Source organism: Saccostrea echinata, unplaced genomic scaffold, assembly GCF_033153115.1.
Source record: "Saccostrea echinata isolate AGI-Se365-2 ecotype Australia unplaced genomic scaffold, CSIRO_AGI_Sech_v1 ptg000028l, whole genome shotgun sequence".
NCBI lineage: Eukaryota > Metazoa > Mollusca > Bivalvia > Ostreida > Ostreidae > Saccostrea > Saccostrea echinata.
In genome coordinates, this window is record NW_026889777.1 from 12,109,638 (window position 1) to 12,133,525 (window position 23,888).

General features: G+C 32.7%; 1 protein-coding gene across 1 annotated transcript; it reads right to left on the reverse strand.

Annotated features, from left to right (window-relative positions):
* Nucleotides 1-10,563: 10,563 nt before the first annotated feature.
* On the reverse strand, nucleotides 10,564-21,870 carry LOC133193512 (uncharacterized). Its single transcript, XM_061329476.1, has 6 exons — nucleotides 21,732-21,870; nucleotides 16,591-16,771; nucleotides 14,478-14,648; nucleotides 14,091-14,357; nucleotides 12,928-13,184; nucleotides 10,564-11,446 (listed from the first exon to the last, which is right to left on the reverse strand). The coding sequence occupies exons 1-6, from the start codon at nucleotides 21,868-21,870 to the stop codon at nucleotides 10,785-10,787; spliced, it is 1,677 nt and encodes a 558-aa protein (XP_061185460.1). The 3' UTR covers nucleotides 10,564-10,784.
* Between the last annotated feature and the right edge of the window lie 2,018 nt (nucleotides 21,871-23,888).

Sequence of the window (23,888 nt, forward strand, 5' to 3'; positions counted from 1 at the left end):
AATTGGTGGAAATACTTGTAATCAAAATTTTATTAAATCTTTTAAGATTAATTCCAATACCATATCTGGTAGTTCTTCACGCGCATTAAGCACGTCTTTTTTCCTCAAAAGCAGTAAATTAAAAAGGATATTTCTTTATCTCGCCTTTAACAATTCAGTTGACGAAATGTAAAATGTCTTTACTCTGTTAAACTATTGAAAAATACAGAGTAACTGGTATCTTTCTGAATAAGAAAATCTAGCTTGCCAATTTGTGATAGATGAACTAAGCTTTGTGGTGTATCTGGGGAATTGATTTCCTCGAATGACTCAAATTAGCAATGTTTAGGACAGTTATTTTTATGTTTATTCATTTTATCCAAATAAATTCATACAGATGACGAATTCTTCCTTGTTCTGTTATGCAATGGAAATTCAAACATTTATTCAACTGAAAATTATTAGCATGTTTTTGTAAAAAATAGCTTTGTGTCAACACTGAGTTTCCTTATATATCTTATAACGATGGAAATGCATGCGCATGTCACCCGCTTTGCCAGTCTTGAATGAAGTTTCAGTTGTTCTGACTTTTTTTTTAATTTTTGAAAAGGTATAGCTGAGCCGCTTCATCGTTCTTATAGATTCGATAGACATGATTCTAGAAAATTTTAAAAACAAATTGAGTATACAATATGAATTTTATTAAATTGGGTTCGGTAACATATTACTGATGACGTTCTCGTGTTCTTTAGAGAAAAACCGTTAATGGATTGGAATTAAATGCCTGATAGTAATTATTGACACGTGCGTAACTTTTATGGCTATTATCAGCATTACATTTGTATCAACGAATACCCGAAGTTCTATCACAATACATTGTGTATTTAAGACGTTTAACTCTTTAAATTCTTCGTGCATTTCTTGTCAACTTGTTCATTTTTACTAGAAATTAAGTATAGATTTTTCTCATTTCTACTGTATTAAGAAATTCATGAATTTTTAAAACGTTCAAGAAGACAATAAAACTTAGTGATGGTATCAGGCAAATAAGATTTGATCGTCAATTTTAAGAAACAAGGTCAGGTCAAGGTCATAATGTTTTCCTTGAAATTAAGGAGGAGTTATCACTGTTGCCCATTATTGAAACCAACTTCTTCTTTTAAAGATATTTCATGTTCTTGTTTTTGCATGAAAAGATAATACCACATAAGCTCTATCAGAAAATACTTTAAAACTGAGGTAAATAATCAACTAAAATAAATATCGGCTGACCCGATTTTCATTTAATTATGTTAATTTTCTATACATGTATTTGTTATTTACGAAATCCGGATAGGCTCATTTTTGACAAGACAAAAAAAATATTTTACTCGTTAAAACGAGTTAATTATCTCGTAATAACGAGTTAGTATCTCGTTATAACGAGTTAGTATCTCGTTATAACAAGTTAATATCTCGTTATAACGAGTTAGTTATCTCGTTATAACGAGTTAGTATCTCGTTATAACGAGTTAGTTTCTCGTTATAACGAGTTAGTTATCTCGTTATAACGAGTAAGTTATCTCGTTATAACGAGAAAATTATCTCGTTATAACGAGAAAATTATCTCGTTATAACGAGTTAGTTATCTCGTTATAACGAGTTAGTTTTCTCGTTATAACGAGTTAGTTTTCTCGTTATAACGAGAAAATTATCTCGTTATAACGAGTTAATTTTCTCGTTATAGCGAGTTAGTTATCTCGTTATAACGAGTTAGTTATCTCGTTATAACGAGTTAGTATCTCGTTATAACGAGTTAGTTATCTCGTTATAACGAGATAAAAATTGATCTAGAATTGATATATCTAAGTAAAGAATAGACCATTATTTAAAGGAAATATACAGAAACAAGTCGGTCAAATTTGTTTGAAGTGTGCGTGATAAAGATTTTATGGAACAGCATACTAGTTTTTTTGTGTGTTATGCCTTTGATTAGTATTGTTTATTGGAATGACCGAAGACAAATATACGGAAACGTGACCGCCTCATGTTTTTGTGTTATACCTTAAAATTGCAAAATAGAATTAGTGTCATCTTCAAATTGAATGTATATAACATCAAACTTTTGTCAACTTGTACAAGGAGATCAGAAAAAATGATATACTCTGGCTGATTTAACTGCCCTGTTCTTGAAAGCTTTCTTGAATTTGTTAAAATTATAATAATGTTTGCGTAATATTTGTCGCAATAAAAAATGCATAGAAATAATCCCATTATTTTGAATATTCCGAATAAATCATGTGGAAATGAAACCATTTGTTAGGCTTTAACGATCATATTTTGGTAATTCCTTGCCTGTTAACAAGGAATACCAGTTCAATTTTATCGTCTTAAAGGGGCAAGATCAAAATTCAATGTCTGACAAAAAACTAAATCCACGTTGTTTTTATCATCAATCCCTCCTTCCCCTCAATAATAAATATGATGAATATCAAGAACTAATACTGTACTTATCACTTAATAATTTATATATTTCTTCTGTTTATTAAAAGAAAGAAACATTTTAATTTACCAATTTGGCATGGAATCTTAAATTACAATATGTAATTTTTGCGTTATTATCAATGTGGTAGAATTAAAAAAACTTTTGGAGCTCTTTATTCTACGGAAGCCACAATAAAAGGTGAATTTCAGCATTAGTAAAAACAGTTGACATGTGAACCTTTTTTGGGTATAGAATGAAAGTTTAATATCTAAAGTTTACAATATGATAAGCATTACTTAGGGTGTATTTCAAGCATAAATTTTGCCGAGAAATGTGTATTGTATGTTGAGACAGGATTTTTGATATTTTCACTCGTGCTTCGCACTCATGAAGATGTAAAAAAAAAAAATTCCTGTCCCACTCATGAAATAAATTCCATATCAACTACAAAACATTGAATATCCTCTATTTATTAACCCCCCCCCCCCAAAAAAAAAAAAAAATCATCAATCTCTTTTTGAAATAAAAATTATATGCTTGTAAAGTATACATAATAAATATTGTGATGAGGAAAATAATTAACGACATTCCTTCAATGTTGTATTAATAATATAAATGTACATATGTAGTATTAGGCCTATTCGTTGATCAATCCTAAGTAAAAAGATTATAAAAGTGAACTGGCGTAGTAAACTCTTTTTTTTGTTTTGTAAACTCTGGTTTAACGTTCTGACACTATGTGGTAAACATATAGGATCCGCCAAATAGACGTGAATCTCAAATAGGTCTCCGTGAATCTCCACAACTTGGAACCCCCCCCCCCCCCCCCCCCCCGCAAAAAATATAAACAGTGAATCGTGACAGAATATTAGATAAAATGTCAATATCAGCAGATCAGATTTAACGTCTTATTACTTAAAAGGATGTAACATCATTTTTGCTTCACCATTCCTCATTATAGTGGACAATATGCATAAGCTAAGTCACGAAGTTCAAGGGGGGGGGGGGGGTAAACCAAGTAAAATATTTGACAAGTAAAAAGAAAAAAAAATAGATTTGATATTCCAGCTACGAGTATTCGCCATTATTTTCGGGAGATATTTACTCAGGTAAAAAAAATATGGAGAAAGGGGCACAAAGATACTCTTGACCGCCCCCTTTTCAAAAGTGGTGGTGTGGACATTAGCCCCTCTATTACTACGCCTATGATCTAACTGCTGATGTCTCACCATCCCCAGTCTTCAAAACATTTCTGAATCTCAGAAGTAACATATGTATAACACTGTATTCTATATATTATATGTTGCATAAACGATATGTTGCACTTATATTGTCTCTGCATGATATTTAATTTTAGCGGTATAGAAATTGATATATGAAAGTGTATACCGGTACGTCGTCCAAAACATATCGAAATAGTGTCATTCATCAGAAATAGTTGTCATAAATAAATTGCCAAAGTTTGAAGCAAGTATGTTTGGCAATATTATTTTAAGAAAAATATCGCGTCCTAATGCAACAATTTGAGGAGGAGTTCACGAAAATGTGTAAATGTGTTCGCCTTAGAGTTGCTATGATTATTGACAGCGAGATAGTTCAAGATTTAATCATAAGTAAACCCCAGAGCAAATTAAATTTTCAACCATTTATCAATTGTTCAAGTTAAATTTGACTGATAATTACTTGCTAAAAATTCAATGGCATTTAAAACTGCAGCCATTTTTATTCCTATATTGCTATTAAGTCTCGAAATAACAAGAAAACTGTCTCGTTATAACGAGATAACTAACTCGTTATAACGAGATAATTATCTCGTTATAACAAGATAATTATCTCGTTATAACGAGATAATTATCTCGTTATAACGAGATAACTAACTCGTTATAACGAGATAACTAACTCGTTATAACGAGATAACTTACTCGTTATAACGAGATAACTAACTCGTTATAACGAGATAACTATCTCGTTATAACGAGTTAATTATTTTTTTATCTTGTCAAGAATGAGCCTATCCGGCTTTCGTAGTTATTTTCTATGCGTCTTATATTTATTTTTTTCATAGACGGGGAAGAAGTATATATATATATATATATATATATATATATATATATATATATATATATATATATATATATATATATATATATATATATATATATATATATATATATAAAGAAAAAAAAACCCAACAAAATGTGTTTGTGAAACACTGGTGTCCACGTTACAGCAACTCAAAGCCAAGGTTAAAGTTTAAAAATGTAGGTAAAACTCCAAGATCAAGAGTTCATCTAGCATTCAAATACGGATATAAATTCAATTGCTGTAGTAAAATTTAGAAATTTATTTTAAAATTAAGGATTATCTCCCTCATGCATAGCTCTAATCCTTCGACGTATTTGGCTCCAGTCTTTGACACTTTTTTCTGCTCTTCAAAATCCTTTTTATTTAAGTAATTTGGATTTCCAACCTTTCGGCATGAGCATCACTGAAGAGACATAATTTGTCGAAATGCGCATCTGGTGCATCAAAATTGGTACCGTGTATGATTTACATTCAGAAAATATGACAATGGCTTAAATTTCTGGGAATAACTCGTCAAACTCCAAAGTAAATGTCATGAGAAAAAAAATAATGGTACCAAAGGAAAGGCCTAGTCACAAGACAAACATGTGAAATATGAAAGCCTAGCAGCAACTGCCAAATAGTTATGGGCGAGGTTAAAGTTTTTTTTTTCAAATAAAGAAAAACTCAAAAGTCAAGGTCATGAGGTGAAAAATGTTGGTACCCAAAGAAATGACTTGTCACAAGAAATACACTTGTGATATGAAAGCCCTATCTTCAATCGTTCAAAGGTTATGACCAAGGTAAAAGTTTTTCTAAAGAAGGTCAACCTCCAAGGTCAGGGATAAAAGATCAAAACAGTTGGTACCTAAATGAAGGTCTTGTCACAAGGAAACAAATGTAAAAGATGAAAGTCCTATGACTAACCGTTCAAAAGTTATGGCCAAGGTTGAAGTTTTTCAAAAGTGAAACGCCAAGGTCAACATCAACGGGTCGAAATTAATAGTGCCCTAGGGAGGTCTTGTCACAAATAATACACATATGTAATTTCAAAGTTCTAGCTCCAAACATTTAAAACATATGACCTAGGTTACAGATAGTTTAAGTTGTGGGTTAAACCTCAAGGTGAGGATCAAAAGGAAAAAAAATGGCATTTAAGGGTCATATAGATATGAAGAATAATAGCCCTAGCAAAGGAAAAAAATGGCATTTAAGGGTCATATAGATATGAAGAATAATAGCCCTAGCACCATCCGTTCAAAAGGTAAAGTGGGTCAAATTCCAAGATCAAGGTCAAGAGTTCAAATATGTTGGTATTATATTGATATTCAGGATTGAAGAAGACTTTCAAAACAAGAGGCCCATGGGCCACATCGCTCACCTGAGCACATTGGCTAGGAAAAAAAGAGAGCAAAAATCAGTTTAGTATTGAAAAGTTAACGGGGGGGGGGGGGAGGGTTGAATTTTAAACTACCTGATGATGCTTTCATATCAATATAACAAATGGCATTGCTGTTCTTGAGCAGAAGATGTTCTCCCATATATTCATTTGTAAAAATTTAATCCCCCATTGTGGCCCCACCCTACCCCCGGGGTCTCTCATTTGAACAAATTTCATTCTACACTACCAAAGGATGCCTCCATATCAGTTTTACTAATCATGGCTTTTCTGAAAAAGATTTTTTCCTGTATATTTCTATGTAAAACTTTGATCCCCCATCGTGGCCCCATCGTACCCCCGGGGATCATGATTTAAACAAACTTGAATCTGCACTACCTGAGGATGCTTCCATACATGGCTTTGCTGTTCTTAAAAAGAAGATTTTTTAAAAATATTTTCCTATATATTTCTATGTAAAAATTTGATCCCCCCCCCCGGGGGTCATGATTTAAACAAACTTTAATCTGCACTACCTGAGGATGCTTCAATATAAATATGACTAATTATGGCTTTGCTGTTCTTAAGAAGACGATTTTTAAAGATATTTCCCTATAAATTTCTATGTAAAATTTGATCCCCCATTAAGGCCCCACCCTACCCCGGGGGTCATGATTTGAACAAACCTGAACCTAAACTACCTAAGAATGCCTCCATATAAATATGACCAATCATGGCTTTGCTATTCTAAAGAAGATTTTTAAAGATATTTTCCTATATATTTCTATGTAAAACTTTGATCCCCCATTGTGACCCCACCCTACCCCCGGGGGTCATGATTTGAACAAATTTTAATCTGTACTACCTGAGGATGCTTCCATATAAATATGACCAATCATGGCTTTGCTGTTCTAAAGAAGAAGATTTTTAAAAATATTTTCCTATATATTTCTATGTAAAACTTTGATCCCCCATTGTGACTCCAACCTACCCCCGGGGGTCATGATTTGAACAAATTTGAATCTGCACTACCTGAGGATGCTTCCATATAAATATGACCAATCATGGCTTTGCTGTTCTAAAGAAGAAGATTTTTTAAAATATTTTCCTATATAATTCTATGTAAAAATTTGATCCCCCATTGTGACTCCAACCTACCCCCGGGGGTCATGATTTGAACAAATTTGAATCTGCACTACCTGAGGATGCTTCCATATAAATATGACCAATCACGGGTTTGCTGTTCTTAAGAAGAAGATTTTTTAAAAATATTTTCCTATATATTTCTATGTAAAACTTTGATCCCCCATTGTGGCCCCACCCTACGCCCGGGGGTCATGATTTGAACAAATTTTAATCTGTACTACCTGAAGATGCTTCCATATAAATATGACCAATCATGGCTTTGCTGTTCTAAAGAAGAAGATTTTTAAAGATATTTTCCTATATATTTCTATGTAAAACTTTGATCCCCCATTTTGGCCCCACCCTACTCCCGGGGGTCATGATTTGAACAAATTTGAATCTGTACTACCTGAAGATGCTTCCATATAATTATGACCAATCATGGCTTTGCTGTTCTAAAGAAGAAGATTTTTAAATATATTTTCCTATATATTTCTATGTAAAACTTTGATCCCCCATTTTGGCCCCACCCTACCCCCGGGGGTCATGATTTGAACAAACTTGAATCTACACTACCTGAGGATGTTTCCACATAAGTTTCATCTTTCCTGGCCCAGTGGTTCTTGAGAAGAAGATTTTTAAATGATACCGTTATTTTTTCACTAATTCCTAATTATCTCCCCTTGAAAGAGGGCATGGCCCTTCATTTGAACAAACTTGAATCCCCTTCACCCAAGGATACTTTGTGGCAAGTTTGGTTGAATTTGACCCAGTGGTTCTTGAGAAGAAGTCGAAAATGTGAAAAGTTTACAGACGGACACACTGACGGACGGACAGACGGACGACGGACAAAAAGTGATCAGAAAACCTCACTTGAGCCTTCGGCTCAGGTGAGCTAAAAAGGGTTCGTACCCAGTTGATTCCTCTCTAAAATGATTCGACGTTATAACTACTGGTCTGCAAATATATGCAAATAAGAGTCTTCCCTTACTTAGGGGAAAAATCAATGTTGATAGACCTTACTGATTTATGAGTTTACATATCTCTAGATATGAACATTCCTTATTCAGGCAGTAACATCTATCTTAGGGGCAAGCCTTACTCTAATTAAGTGGTCTAACTCCAGAAGCAGCAATTACTGTTTTAATGCCTTATTCAGGACGGACAGTAAACTGCTTATCTCTGAAGTCTTACACCTTCCCTTTTTGAGGAAGAGCGACAAAAAGATAGGCGAACCCCCAAGAGGTCAACCTTTAAAATGTTAGCATCGTAACTGTGGTAAGATTCCAAAGAATGGTCCTAACAATATTGTAGAGCTGTATTTATACCCTCTGTGGGTCACATGATTACCAACGGTTTCTCGATCACTTCCTATTTTACTGTGTATCAGCTCCATAGTTACATTTCTAAATCACCGTTGCTGTAGGGCTCTTGTATTATTAAAAAATCGTTTAATATGGAATCGTTACAATACCTCTGAATTTAATTGTTTTAGCACAAGACCTTAGGGGACAAGGATTATGAACTTCATAGTTCACTAATTGAGCTAAATTCCAAATTTTGACCAATTTTCAACCAAACTTGCCACAAAGTATCCTCGGATGAAGGGAATTCAGATTTGTTCAAATGAAGGACCACACTGTCAAGTTTTACACTGGAAGATATCTTAAAAAATCATCTTCAGATGACCAGCAAAGCCATGATTAGTAATATAAATACAGAAGCATCCTCATGTAATAAAGATTCAAGTTTCTTTTTAACACCTTTGTGTAGGGTACGGCCACAACATAGGAACAAAGATTTACAAAGGAATATATATGGGGGATCTTCTTCAAAACTAATCTTCTCATTAGCAAAGCCATGATTATTAACAATAATACAGAAACATTCTCATGTAATGTAGATTCAGATTTGTTCATATTAAGTGCCATGGGACTATGACTGGGCTACATAAGAGGACCAAATTTTTATCTTGGAATTAACAGTGTATAGGGAAAAATCTTCTTCTCAAGAAAAGCCATGATTACTCATACCAATATAGAAGCAAATTTGTTCATATCATTAGTTAGGATATTGGAGCAGCCACTTAGATATCTAAATTTTTAGTGCTTAAGTGATTATTGTTTATATCTAACCAAAGTGCTCAGGTGATGTGGCCCATGGGCCTCTTGTTCTAAATATGTGTTCAATTTTTATTTTTTTTTTCCTAGAATGTAACCGTAGTTTCTAAAAAAAAAATGCATTTCAATCAGTGTTTTATGAAAATACCGATAGTTTTTTTTTTTTTTTGTGTTTTTTCATCATTATTAATTTCATCTAAAATTCTTTACCTGATACAAAATAAAAATAAACTGTTCACAACATTAACACTTTGTGTTAATAAATTCCATAGAGTTTAAAAATTTACAAACACAGCAATTGCATATAATGATTAATACCAAAAATAAATTCACGTGATTATTAATGATTATTCAGAATTCAAAGAAGACATAAAAATTCTCAACCTAAGTTTCAGACACAGATCAGAGATCCTTAAACAAAACAAAAGGCATCAGATGCTGGCAAGATGGAATCATGATTTATCAGCCAGCCATTGACAGCAGACGTCCTCATTATGGCTTCCCTTCTGGAAGATCTCTGGGACCAATTAAAAGTTACAGAGGTTCGTGTTCTTTGGTCGATAAGGCTTCAAATTGTCACATTCTGTTTTGCATCAGATCAAATTGGAATAATCTGTCAAATGTACAATCTAATAAAGAAAACCTCGAATCGGAGGAATGAATAAACTCAGTATCAGTTATTCATTTGAATTAAATGATGTTTTGTACGTCTCTAGAGTAACAAAAGTGTCATGAAAAAACAGTTCCCTAAATTCCCTGATTTCTTAATTAATTTCACTTCATTTCAAAATGTTGTTAATGCCAAAATGCTCATCTGAATAAACTTGCCCCTGTTGTTCTTCATCAGAAGACTTTTTTCCACTCTGTTCCCTTGAAAATTTTGACAAATTGTTGTGGCCAATTCATATCCTAAAGGTTTCATGATTTAACTTAACGTGTATCCTCAAAAAACACGGGCATGCTTCAATATCAGTATCAAGTAACATGACTTATTATTCTGAAGAAGATTTTTTAAACAACTTTGTTCCTATATGTATGTATTATGTAAATTTATATCCCTGATTTTAGACGCATTCTGGCTCCGGGGATCGTAATTTGAAAGGAAAAAACTTGAATCCACACAACCTAGGAATTTTTCAAGGTAAAATTTTAATCCGATTATGTGGCTTCACTCTAATCCTGGAGACCATGATTTCAATAAATTCGAATATTTTGATTGAGTGTATGGTTCTGTTTATTTTATCAATAATTCATTACAAATATCAACAACAACAAAAAATGACATAAGACAACAGCAGGCTGAATCTTTTTATTTATTTATTGTTACACATGATAAATGCAACTAAATATATTCAAATATAATGCTAATCAGAATTTTCAGAAAATTTGCATTTGAAAGGAGAAATACATGTATATAAGAACTACATTATCATTAAAATTGACACTTGATTTATTATTTTGTCAGTTTCTGAAATAAGTTTAGGGTAAATAATTCCCCGTTACAATTTCTGTTCGTCTAATAGTTTGTTGAAGTGACAGTATTCATCTGGTTTAACAGGTATTAAGATGGAGTAAACATGGTATAGTTCCTGTTTTATTACATACCTGTATGTGGTAGAATTTAGAATTTGTTCAGCTGATAAATTTGGAATATTCATAGCAACACGTTCAGAAAACAAAAGAGTAAAGGGATCCAAGATAGAATAATCACTGCGGCTGTACCAGTCTCTGGTTCAGGACTCAGAAAATTAACTCCTCTTTGGTACTCGAAAGTAGAATAAAGGCAGGAGATAGTGACCTTCTGATATTTTCCCTCTGATTTAGTAAAAAACTGCAGACTACACGTGCTCTCTGCAACGTCACTCAGGAGTTCGTTGAACGTCATCCGGAATTTTCCCACGCCATCAGACACAAGGGTGAGGTTACCTATTCCTGCAGAGTTCATTTGAAAGGAAAGTTTTTGCGACTCTATTTCCCTGATTTTCAAAGTCCCAAAGATTCGATGGCCGTAATCCCCAGTAAACTGGTTCATATCCATTTGGTTTGACTGGGTGGACATTGTGTGGTTGTTTGTTGTGGAAGTTCCTGTGCTTTTCCAGGGGAAAGGAAAACTACAGATAGTATTGTTGTCTATCCATTGTTTTTCACCTAAAAGAATGTCTGAGAGAACATAAGTCAATGGCGCAAGAGTAACTTTGTAATTATTGTACCAGGGACCATTGATGGATATCACAAATCCAGCCTTCTGATCAGGAAAGAATCCAGCTACAGCAGAATATCCGTACCAGTTTCCCGGGTGAAGCAGCTTTTTATAACCTTAAATAATATAGATATAGAATTATCAATTTAAGCAACCAAAAAAGCGAAAATCTTGTACTGGAAATTGATAGCAACATATCCATACAATAGAAATGAATATGCTGAACTAATTATAATACTAGTAATATCATCTTGCAAAAAAACATTGTATTTCCTGATGTATTAGATATGAATGGTTTTAGGGGACCTAATGCTTAACTGAATAGAATGAAATGTTACGATAACGAAAAGAAATCATGCTCAAAAGTCCAATTAAACAATACAAATTGAGAGTAGAGCACACTCGAACCCCTGAAATCATCAGCAGTGGAATCATGTGTCATGATGGAGTAAGTAATCCCTATTGAGAGTTCAAGCTGTGCTTCTAATTATGACTGAATAAACAGAGAAATCCATGGACAATTAAGTGTGTAAATTATAATATATCAATTTGTGCAAAAATAAAGAGATTGTAAATGTACTTGCAAACAACGACATTCTACCTGTATGTATCCACCATAGAATTTACGAAATGTTAATTTAAATGAGAAAGATTAAGCTCTTGCATTTCGAATCATATTGAGATATAAACACAATAAGCGGGTGATAATGGTATTTTGGTACATAAATAAGGAAAGTTGTCATGTTTGTAATAAAGTTTAGTTGTTAGTTTGATATTTATGACTTTCGCTAGTAAAACATCCTAATATGAAATAGATGTTCCAGCCTTTGTGCTGTATTCTATTTCGAAATCAATGTATAAATGAAGAATAATTTTGTTGATTAATAAAACATCGTCAATATATAAAATTGTTTAATTGAAGACCACGGCAAGAGACTTCTTTCCATGCAGAAGTTTTTGAATAAGCTTGATAAGGATATAAAACAGGTCTGCTAGGAAGGGGGTGCAATTAATTCATTGTTGGGAATGGCTCTATAAAATGTTGAAAAGTCTAATTTTAAAGCTACTGATTTATATAAAAGTTGGTGATCTAAAATTTTCTAAAAGCTTCTCAAATATGTTGTTGCAATCACTTAAACTATTCATTTTTACAGTCTTCGCCATTGGAAGAGTATCATCTTTCTCCAGGATATGATGTTTAGAACGTTTGTCTTTATGGTGTGTTGTGAGAAGTTATACCGGTAACCATTAAATGAACTACAATTTTTTTCTTTGAACTAATCACAGATAACTACAGTATTTGATTTTTAAAAACAATCATGTTTCACCTCTGTAGGACCCGTATACTATCCACATCCATAACAGGTCCTCGAGAACTTACCCCTGTAGAAACCGGCATACCATTCATATCAATATCAGTTCCCCGAGAACTTACCTCTGTAGGTCCCGTCATACCATCTGTATCCATACCAGTTCTTCGAAAACATACCTCTGTAGGACCCGCCATATCATTCATATCAATAACAGGTCCCCAAGAACATAAAACTGAAGGACACATCATACCATCTGTATCCATACCAGTCCCCTGAGAACTTACCTCTGTAGGACCCGCCATACCATCCAAATCCATACCAGGTCCCGGAAGCCTGAACAGGATAATCGTTGTCAAGAAGGAATCTATTTATAGACCAATCATCTAAGATCATTTGAGGTTTAATGATTTCTTTGAAAACATCTGGATGAATTAATTGATATCCATCCACTGTCTTTCCCCCTGAGGACATAAATCGGATCCATTTCGCCAAATCCTGAGGCGAAGCTGAAATACATCCGGCTGGACCCACATCGCCAATTCTGTCACAGTATTCAAATTAAAACACGTCAATGATGGTAAACAGGAATTTATTACATTTTCAACAGTGAAATACTATGATTTATTTATTGAATAAAAGTGATATTCTCTCATAGTGTGAAAGGATACCAAAGTAATATTCTGTCACGGTGTGAAGGGATATCAAAGTAAGTAATAAAAAATTCTGGTCTGTAATAAGATAGAGACAGTAACTGAACCATCTAGATAGAGACTAGAACTGTCAATTTCTTCCCAAAAAACGTTGCTAAAATCCATGTTACAATGCTTCCAATCTATCAAATATGACGTCACAGCCTATGACACTGAGTTGAGAAAAGACAGAGGCAAAGGGAAAATCAAAGAAAATGAAATAAACATAAAATTCAATTTTTTATAGTTGGATATGGAATTTATTTCACTCGTGAGACGGGATTTTTTTCATATTTTCACGGATGCGAAGCACGAGTAAAAAAAATCCAGCCTCACTCATGAAATAAATTCCATATCCAACTACAAAATGTTGAATCTCCTCTATATATTTTTCTTTAAGTTTTATTTATTTTGAAAATTTCACTAATGTGAACAATAAATACTTTTAAAATGTGAACAATAAATACTTTTAAAATGTGAACAATAAATACTTTTAAAAATTAGAGGGACTGAGAACTGTGTTTTAGAGATGGATTTGAAATGTTATTTTACGAAGGAATTTGGATTCTTCTTCTTCTTTTTTTTTTATCAAACATTATTTGAAAATAATTTTCAATTATTTTGAAATGTTCAGAGTCTTAAGAATTGAAGATATGATAAGTAAAAAAACCCCAGAATAGTACAAAAAAACTAAATGAAAATTATTTTTAATGGTACTCTGAAATTTATCGTGATATTTAGAGATGACGAATACTTGCTGGTAAATAAGTTTATTTCCTACTCGCAGTCCTTCTCCTGCGTAATGATATGGAAGTGCGTATTCAGTTTTTGAGCTGTTGGGATATATATCGGTCCCACAGACAGCCTGAAACATTCCGATTGGCCTCAAAAGTTTACTTTCTATCAAGCTTTCATATTCTGTGTCCATCCATTCTTCCGCCACGTGACCAGCTATTGAGTAAAGTAGATCGTTGTAGATCCACTGATCCCGAAAAGCGGCGCTTTTTGGTAAATACTTTAATCTCCTAAAATCATTTACATATTATCATAATTAGATTTTTTTGTTTTGTTTTCAAAACGTTTTTGATACATACATGTACAATATAGACCTATAATTAAATATAAAAGTATGTAATTTAACCTACTTAACAAATTCTTTCCGGCCTATTTTCGGCAACCCAGTGTAAACATCCGCAGGACTGAATCCAGTGCGTTGACTCAAGAGATCCTTGATTGTCAACTCGGACTCAAGAAATTTATCCGGCAGCTTGAAATTCTCTTTGAATACAGAAGACAGTTTTGTATCCCAATCTCGACTGAAATTAAAATATCAAAATGGGAGTGTCCCTTAATTACCAAGAAATCAGAATAATGTATCGGTGAAGTTTTATACAACTAGAAAAACAATATTTATGGACATTTTATGGACACTTCATACTTTTTGGAATGTTTAACTTACATTGAATTCTTCTGAATTTTCTATCAAAATAAAAGCAATATATAATTTAAAAAAAAAACAAAAAACAAACAAACAAACAAACAAAAACTAAAAACCTAATAAGTGCCTCTGTCAATGTTATTTTGTTTTAAATACGCAGATCTGGTTTTTTAAAAAAGGCGTACAATAGGCCTTTGTAAGAACGACAACTGCTTTTACGAAGGAAATACAATCCAAAAAGCCATGTCAAAATACATGGGGACAAGGACTTTTTCGTGTCTTCAAGTAATGGAGCTGTGACTTTTTTCAGTTAACGAGCATGGAACATCAACCTTTTTTCAAAGATGGATCACGGAAAAAAAGTTATTCAAAACTTGGAAAAATCTAACATACAAAAAATTATCTATTTAAACTAATCAGAATATAAAACTATTCTTGATAGCTTCTCAATTCTGTTAAAGATTACTGTATACGTACTCACTTAATGATTTAAACAAAAATGAAAAATCCTTGTTTCATAATTTTTAATAAAGGTACCTAGTCATAATTAGACAATTTTTTCTTGTTTATATGCTAGCAGATTGACCCCCTGTCTATGCAATGAACTACTTAAAGAACATAATAACTTTCAAGATACACTTAAGATACATAGGACCAACTATGTGGTAGATAATACACTCTTGCATACAATATATTGTATTTCCATGAATCCGTATATCATACATATATCTACATGTATTAGACTAATGCTCTTTGAGGCTTAATAAAGTTTGACAATTGTAAATGGTCAATATGAATGGATTGCATAAACTATGTTGGCTTAAGGAAATAAAGAAATTGAAACTTGTTGAAAATTGTAATAAGAAGTTAAGGTTTAAAGCATATGTTTCGCATGTAACTAGCATGGGACGCCAACTTTTTTTGCAAGATAGAGCATGGGACCAATGAATTTTACCAAACCTGTTACCATGGGGTTTTAAGATTTTTAAGAATGAATTTTCCAGATTGCACATGCTTCGATAAATTTTGACTGGTCCCTTACACAATTGTTTTTTTTAAACAAATACAGTATGGTTATCTGACTCTTATTTGTGCATAAAAACAAATACTGGGTAGGTTTACCAACGTTCCCTATAAAAAAATCGCTAATGTATCGGATGTAATTCTAACACGATGTATGTTGAAACTTATTTTTGGATAACATATGAAAAATGTGATCACAAAAGAAAAGAAATATTTCAATTAATCAAAAGCACATTTCCAAATTTTTCAGCTTACGATAATAAACACGTTTTTGGGATATTTGATATTGAAGACAATATTTTTTTTTTTAAATTATGGTCATACATATATATATATATATATATATATATATATATATATATATATATATATATATATATATATATATATATATATATATATATATATTAAAGATAACCTGTTATAGTAGTCATATAAATTTATATCCAGTAATTTTTTTTAACCTGAAATAGATTGTCATAAGATTATTGTTAAAATAAGCAATGTCATGTACTAATTGTTATACTATCCACTGGTATGTATCTTCCTTATTATTGTAATCGTTCATATATGTCTATTTTTGGCCCTAAATTAGAAATAGAACAGTTTTACAAATTTTAACCAGATCTTGTGAAAAGAGTACTTAGTCTAGTATTCATGTGTTTTCATTACAATCTCTTAAGTCAGACACCTAATAAATGAAGGCATAAAAATAATCTGTTGGTTTCCCAACCTTATGAGTGCCAAGAAAATGCACAGATTTCAACTGAAAAGATACTCTACAGTGATGCACTAACCTAACGGATTGACTCCGTGCCTCGGTCATCATTACTCCTAATAAAGCAGCAGTGAATGCTTTTCCAAGAGAAGCGACGTATATTGGTGTTGTTTCCGTAAAATTGACAGGCTGATCAAGTCGAGCGAGTCCATATCCCTTGGCAAAAAATTTTCTATCCCGTATCAACGATATTCCCAAACCTGTGAAAAACAAAATGTTCACTGATTGCATGTAATTGGTTTAGTAGCAAACATAACTTCTGCATGTGATGTACTGTTTTAACTGATTTACATGCAGGTTTATTCTTATTTCAAAAGAAAATTTTCAATTTACTTTCTTCAGAAGATTATAAAAAATGTTTTCTTTTTTATTCCCATGAAAAATGTTGTCCCACTTATTGTGACCCAGGCCCGTAGGAAGCAATTTCAGTTGGGGGGGGGGCACAGCCATATATTTTTAGTTGAAGGGGCACTATCAACAAAAAATTCCTTGACAAGCAAAAAAAAAAAAAAAAAAAGGTCATCAGACGTTTTTATTGAGGGGGCACAAGCATAAAGTAGCCATGTTTTCTATAGTAATCTATATATCGGCAAAATTATTGGGGGGGGGGGGGACGGCTCCCCGTGCCCCCCCCCCCCGGTTCCTACGGCCATGTGACCCACCTTTGCCTAATATAAAGTGGTAATTTAGCTGAACTTGAATCCACACAACACAGGGATGCTTCAATATCAATGTGACTAACATGGTTTTACTGTTCTGGAGAAGATATATTGAAACATAGATGTAAAACTTTGATCCCCCATTGTGGCCCCACCCTACACCCAAGGGGTATGGTTTGAACGAACTTAAATCTTCATTATATAGATGCATTTGAGCTTACATATCCATATAACTGACCAGAGCACAGTTGTTCTTAAGGAGAAAGAATTTTAAAAGATTTTTCCTATTATATTACAATTTGATCAATTCAATTAGTTTACCAATTAAGGGTCCTCAAGGGCAGGAAAATACATTGTTAATACTCGTATAAGGTCATATACATGCATTACAATATACATACACACAAGAGAGAAAGAGTTGCATGATTGAAAGGAAAACTTACATAAAAGGAGGGACTAAACCAGATATATATATATATATATATATATATATATATATATATATATATATATATATATATATATATATATATATATATATATATATATATATATACGAGGGACGTTCAATAAGTTATGCAACATACAGTTTATCATAATACGTGTAGAAGCAGTTAATTTTATTTTTTCACAGAGGAAAAGTTCTATTTAAGATTTCCTGGTCACCGAAAACCGCATGTATTTCTATTTTCTTCACAAAGAAATCCACTTTTTAAATAAGCATGGTCACTTCACTGAGTTTGATATTGTTTAAAAAAGGTCTCTACCAAGTGCCAATGAAATATGAATGGTGACCTTTTTGCACTTAAAAGTAAGAAAATTTGACATGTTCAAAGTATGTTCCTAAAATTCAGTGCTAGTGAAGAAATAATGTCATTTTAAAATTTTCGCATGAATTTCATTGCTATTTCTTCTAGAACAAAAACTTGGGGTCTTATTGATTTATTTTTCAAGAGTTTTATATATGTATATATATATATAAATGTAAGCCTTGTTTATATTATAATAAAACATCGAATGGTTAATTTTTAAATTCGATAAATTAGGTTTAAATCTGTACTGTTTTACTGATGTCTGAAATAAATATTTGTGCATAACTATTACTTCATATTAGGGCCGCTAGAAGTTGAAGAGAAGCAACTTTTCATGTTTATTTGTTTGATATCCTCAAGCAAACTATCCATAAACAAAACAATAGAAGAAACACTGCTTTTGGAAGCGGAAACATAAGTATATCCCTCGACCCTAGTGATGTAATATTGAATTTGAAAAGCAAAACGTTTTGAGAGCAAAACTGGTCGCTATTTCGAAGGACACTTGTAACGATATGTAGCCCTCTTCACCCCGCCCTCTTCATACATAAGTACGGTCATGATATTTTATGGAGAAAAATTGGCTCTGGGGGAAATCACACTCTATAACTATTACACTGAGTAGGATTTCCTCCCGGAAAATTGAATCTAGCTGGTGTGGGATGTGGGATTGGTTAAAGGTCTTGTAGTGTAGGCTTTCCCCTCTAACCCCCCCCCCCCCCCCGGAGAACTGGCTCTAGAGTAGGATTTCTCCCGGAAAATAGTCTCTAGAGTATGATTTACCCCAAGGAAAAATTACTCTAGGGTAGGATTTCCCGTACGGAAATCCCACTCCAGATTCAATTTTCCGGGGGGAAATCTTACTCTGTTTAATAGTTATAGAGTGCGATTTCCCCCAGAGCCAATCACCCTCCCCCATCAAATACCATGGCCGTACTTGTGTATGAGGGAGAAGGGGCAACATATTACAAGCGTACCTTCTTCAAAATGGCGACAAGTTCCATTGAAGCATGAAAAATGAAAATTTTAAATCGTCCATCCAATTCTTTTTCTTTTTCTTTTTTTTTTTTTTTTTTTTTTTTTTTTTTTTTGTTTTTTGTTTTTTTTTTTTTTTAGCATTAAACTCTTATTCTTTTCATCTGGTCAAACGTCATTTTAAAAAAAGTATAGTGAATCATGTCTAATCCGGATGTTGTGTAATCCAAAATCTTGTTTAATACAATGTAAACTTAAAGTCCTTTTCAGTAAATTCATTTGTTTAATATGATGTCTAATTCGGAATGTTGCCAGTTTCTTTGGAACCATTGGTTTCCGGACTAGACAAGATTTACTTTACCATGTAATCGATCGAACAAATTTTAACTGTAGAATATATGCCCTGTTCACACGGAGAGTTTAATTCGCAGTAAATTAATGCGAAGTAAAATGATGCGAATTAAAATAATGCGAATTAAATTGCGTTCACACGACAGCTAATGCGAAGTAAACTAATGCGAATTATAATTTTATTTCTACAACAAGACTATTCAGTGAGGCTATTATGACGTCATTTACAAATCACGTCATATTGTGCAGAGCAGATATACATTTGACATAATGTCATAGTGTCTGTACACATTTTAGTGATTTACATAATTTTCCTTTGTTTTCCACTCAAAAATAGCACAAGTACCTATATTTGACCATCGACATGTGGCCTGTGACTTAATTCTGCCCTTACGCATGCGTCAAAATTTAATTCGAATTAGCTTCGCTTAGCGTTCACACGGAGCTAATGCGAAGTAATTTAATGCGCAGTAAACTAATTCGAATTAAACTAATTCGCATTAAATTCTCCGTGTGAACGCGGATCAAATTTAATTCGCAGTAACTTACGTTTAATTCGAATTAAACTCTCCGTGTGAACAGGGCAATAGAAACATAGAAACAAAGAGGAATTTCATATTAAATGATATTTTTCTGCAATTGTATTTCAGACTATATATGTGCATTATATCGATGTGTCTCCTCAAAATTTTGGTGTTTAATTATTGTCATGGATCTGAAAAATGGGTCAATCATTTCTAAAAATTTGAAATTTTGCAAAACTTTTAGAAAGTACATGTATTTGCTCTCTGCTTTCAAATCCAGTATTACATCGCTGGGATCTAGGGGACATACTTAAGCTTCGGCTTGCAAAAGCAGTGTTTCTCATATTGTTTTTGTTTAGGGTTTTGGCTTTTTTCACCTTTGAAAAATTACTCGATTTAAATATTCTCAAAATGACATATGGAATCCATCAGTAACATAAATTGTAGAATTTTCTCACGCACTCTTTGTCAAAAGGATAGATCCATAGGTGAAATACTGGCCCGGGTCTTTAGAGGGCAAACAAATTATCAAATAAGTAAATGTGACCTGATATAATTTAAAATTCGTAAACAAACACGTACCGTGAGAGGATGTTGAGACCTCGAGTCTTACGATACTTTTTTTTAAACAATTTTCCAAGAGTTAAAATTTTGGGTTGAGACTCAATGATTTGAACTATCTATTTTAAGATTTCACACTAAATTCGACAATTCCTGAGACGAAACAATCTTATTTCCATAAAAGAATCAGTTGACTTTCATATAAACTTTTCGCCAAATATTGTCGATATGATTTAAGCATTGATAAAAGAGGGGAAATCCTACTCTGAGAGAGAAAGGGGGGGGGGGGATTTGGCTCTAGGGTGAAATTTCCCTTTAGAGGGAAATCCTAGAATACAGATTCCGGTGGAAAAGCTGGCTTTGAGGGAAATCCTACTTTACAACACCGGTAGTCAATGTTGTGTCAAAGCAGGTTAGTAATTATGAACAATTTCGTGAATAAAATACTTTGGGTAGAGCTGAATCAAACTTCACTGCTTCAGCGGTAATCTCACAAGTTCCAAGTATTTAGTCAGATTCTTAATTCTGTTTTTGATAGATAATCAAAGATAAAAATGATTCGATAAAAATTTCTTTTTTAAAAGATCTTGCGAAGGTAATGTATAATTAGTATCTGCTTTTTAAATTTATCTATGCATTGTAAATTTTCATTCGTTTAATGCACTTGATTTAGGTACATTAAATTGTTTCTTTTTTCTTTGTGTATGCTTTAAAGAATTAAAGTTGATGATCACCTAAAAAGTTCATTCGCTCGAACCTTTAGCCATCCTTGAACCCCAACACCTCTCCCCGAATTAAAATTAGCATATTCATTTGTATTTTTTATTATTAAATAATCTTATTTGGCAAAAATTTCAATACAGTTGATTATACTTAATTAAGTTTGAATACTTTGACTACAGTGGAATATTGTCTTTTTCCCCCAAACTCCTCCAATGCACCTTATCACACCCCTTGAATATCCAGTGTTCCGTGTTTTATGCCCTGTTCACAGGTTTGTATTGGTTTTAAAAATATCCATCTCCACAGAAACAAATGTTGATTGCTTGTTTATCTACTTCTTGGACAGTTTTTACTTTTTTAAACTTGTAACTGATATCTTTTTCGTGTTCCTTTTATTTCAATGTTTGTTTGTTTGTTTGTTTGTTTGTTTTTTGAATGAACATCGCCATGATACATGTAGTTGCTATGTTAATGACAAATAAATTTTCATACAAAGGCTTTAGAACAACTTTCCATACAGAAAATTATCATTTTTAAGTATGTGATACGTCTTACCTGGAATATTTCTACATTTCATCCAGTCTTTCACTATGGAGTCAATCAATTCGGTTTCATTTTGCATAAACGCTTCCTGGCAAAATCCTATATGCCAAAGAGGAACAAAGCTCAGAACTAGGAGCCGCCAACGAACCATCATAGTTCACTGAAAAAAAATACAGTTGAACTTCAGTATCTCGAACACCGATATTTCGAATACCGTGTATTTGTCGAAGTGAACTGGATGTCCCAACCACTTATTCTTTAAGTATTTTACCCACAATATTTTGAAATCCTCGGTCCAATCGAGTTTGAGATAACGAGGTTTGACTGTAGTTAACAGTAATGGGTTGGTCTTCACTGCTTAAAAAATGTTAATGGCAATTTTCAAAAACTGTTTAATTGTTCTGTCAATTTCAGTACTTAAGAAGAAATTTTAGAAAACTTTTGAAAGAAGAGTATAATATTGAATGAATATATTAATGGAATTTTCTCAAAATAACATTAGTATGAAATGCAAGGCGTTCAAAATATATGTATATATTATGAACATAATTACAATTCATAAAAATGGCTTATTGGGAGATACATACATGTATTTCAGAGAAGGAAAAGTTGCACATCTCACTTAACGTGTTAGGATAATATTTAAAATTAAGAGTTACCTGTTCGTTCAAAAGTATGAAGAATTAGGTGCTCTTTGTTTGACGTTGAAAAATTGTGTTGCAATTCGGTCTGTAGTCTTAATGACAAGTCTATCTAGGGTTACATCCGTTAATATTGTATACTTGAAAATAAATTACCGATAAACGGATCTTCTGGTTATTAATTACAGGATTTAGTTATTATATATATATAGTGTATACTAAGGTCAGACGACACGTTCCTCACTAATATATAACTTTTTTCAAGAATTCAAGTTGCCATTGAAGTATTGCTACTTTTACAAGTTTCCTCACAAAAAATTAAGGTACCTTACCAGGCATTTGTGCAAGATACCAAAGGATGATATTTACTATACATGTATAACCCTATTGGAAATCACTAGCATTGCAAATATCAAACGTTTTGGTGCCTTTATCTTCATTTTGAAAACAGTTTAAAAATCGGAAGACAATGATAATTGTGATTAATTTGTTGTATATTACGAAGATATACAAAACTGATATTCGAGCAACGTGTCGTCAGAAGTAGGATCTCCAATGGTTTATGGTTAGATATGATTTTTTATCCAACTCGATGTTCGTTTTTATCAACGAGCCTTGTCTAGGGATAAAAACAAAGGCTCGGTGATTTAAAAAAAAAAACGAGTTGGATAAAAAATCATATCTAACTAATAGATACAACTAAGAGATTCGTTTTACATAGAGCTATTTCATGTTTTACACTGTTTTATCATGATTACTCCTTTATCTCATGGATATATTCATTGAATATTTTTTTCACATACCACTGTCGTGACGTTACGATTGTTTTTGTGTGAAAATGTTGAAGTAAAATAATGTGGATTTGCATACAAAAACAGTGTAAACATGTGATAAAAAGAATCTCCCGTGTTTTGTGGTTGGATATGATCGCCAAGGCTCGGGGATTAAAAAAAACCCTAAAAAAACCCACACAACTCGTTGGATAAAAAATCACATCCAGCCACAAATCAAGGAAGATCCTATATTTATATATATATATACCGGTAAATCTACAATATTTGACGATCAAATTCACGCAAAAACCATTGTGATGCCACAAAACGATACCCTATGAGTTATATCCACTGTATAAAGAAGTAAAGGTGTGATAAATAATAACAATTAGTGAAAAAAGTATTATAAATGTAAAAGTATAATACAATGTATTAAATGTTGTAAAAGTGTCCAAAAACTGTTAAAATACGTGTACTCTTCTCTCAAAAAATAAAAGTATAAAGTACAGTACAAGTAAAATTATTAGTTAATGTCTCCTCCCTCACTTTTTTGCAGTTTACATGGTTATGATTATTTATGTGTACAGTTTAAGCTGCATGAATCATGTCATACTTTGCCAAAATTCTTTAATTTCAGCTATATTTCTTTCTTTTTATACCCCTGCAACTGAAGATTCGGGGCGTATAGTTTTTGGTCTGTCCGTCTGTATGTCTGTTTGTCCGCAAAAAGCTTTTAACTTTGCGCGTAACTTTTG

What these genes read in the sequence shown, in the direction of transcription:
- LOC133193512 (XM_061329476.1), bottom strand. Translation starts at nt 21,870, where the DNA reads ATGGTTCGTTGGCGGCTCCTAGTTCTGAGCTTTGTTCCTCTTTGGCAT. An exon ending in GGCCGGAAAGAATTTGTTAA is followed by an intron (nt 14,358 to 14,477) that starts GTAGGTTAAATT and finishes AAATGATTTTAG; the next exon opens with GAGATTAAAGTATTTACCAA. An exon ending in GTATGGCGGGTCCTACAGAG is followed by an intron (nt 11,447 to 12,927) that starts GTAAGTTCTCAG and finishes ATATTATTTAAG; the next exon opens with GTTATAAAAAGCTGCTTCAC.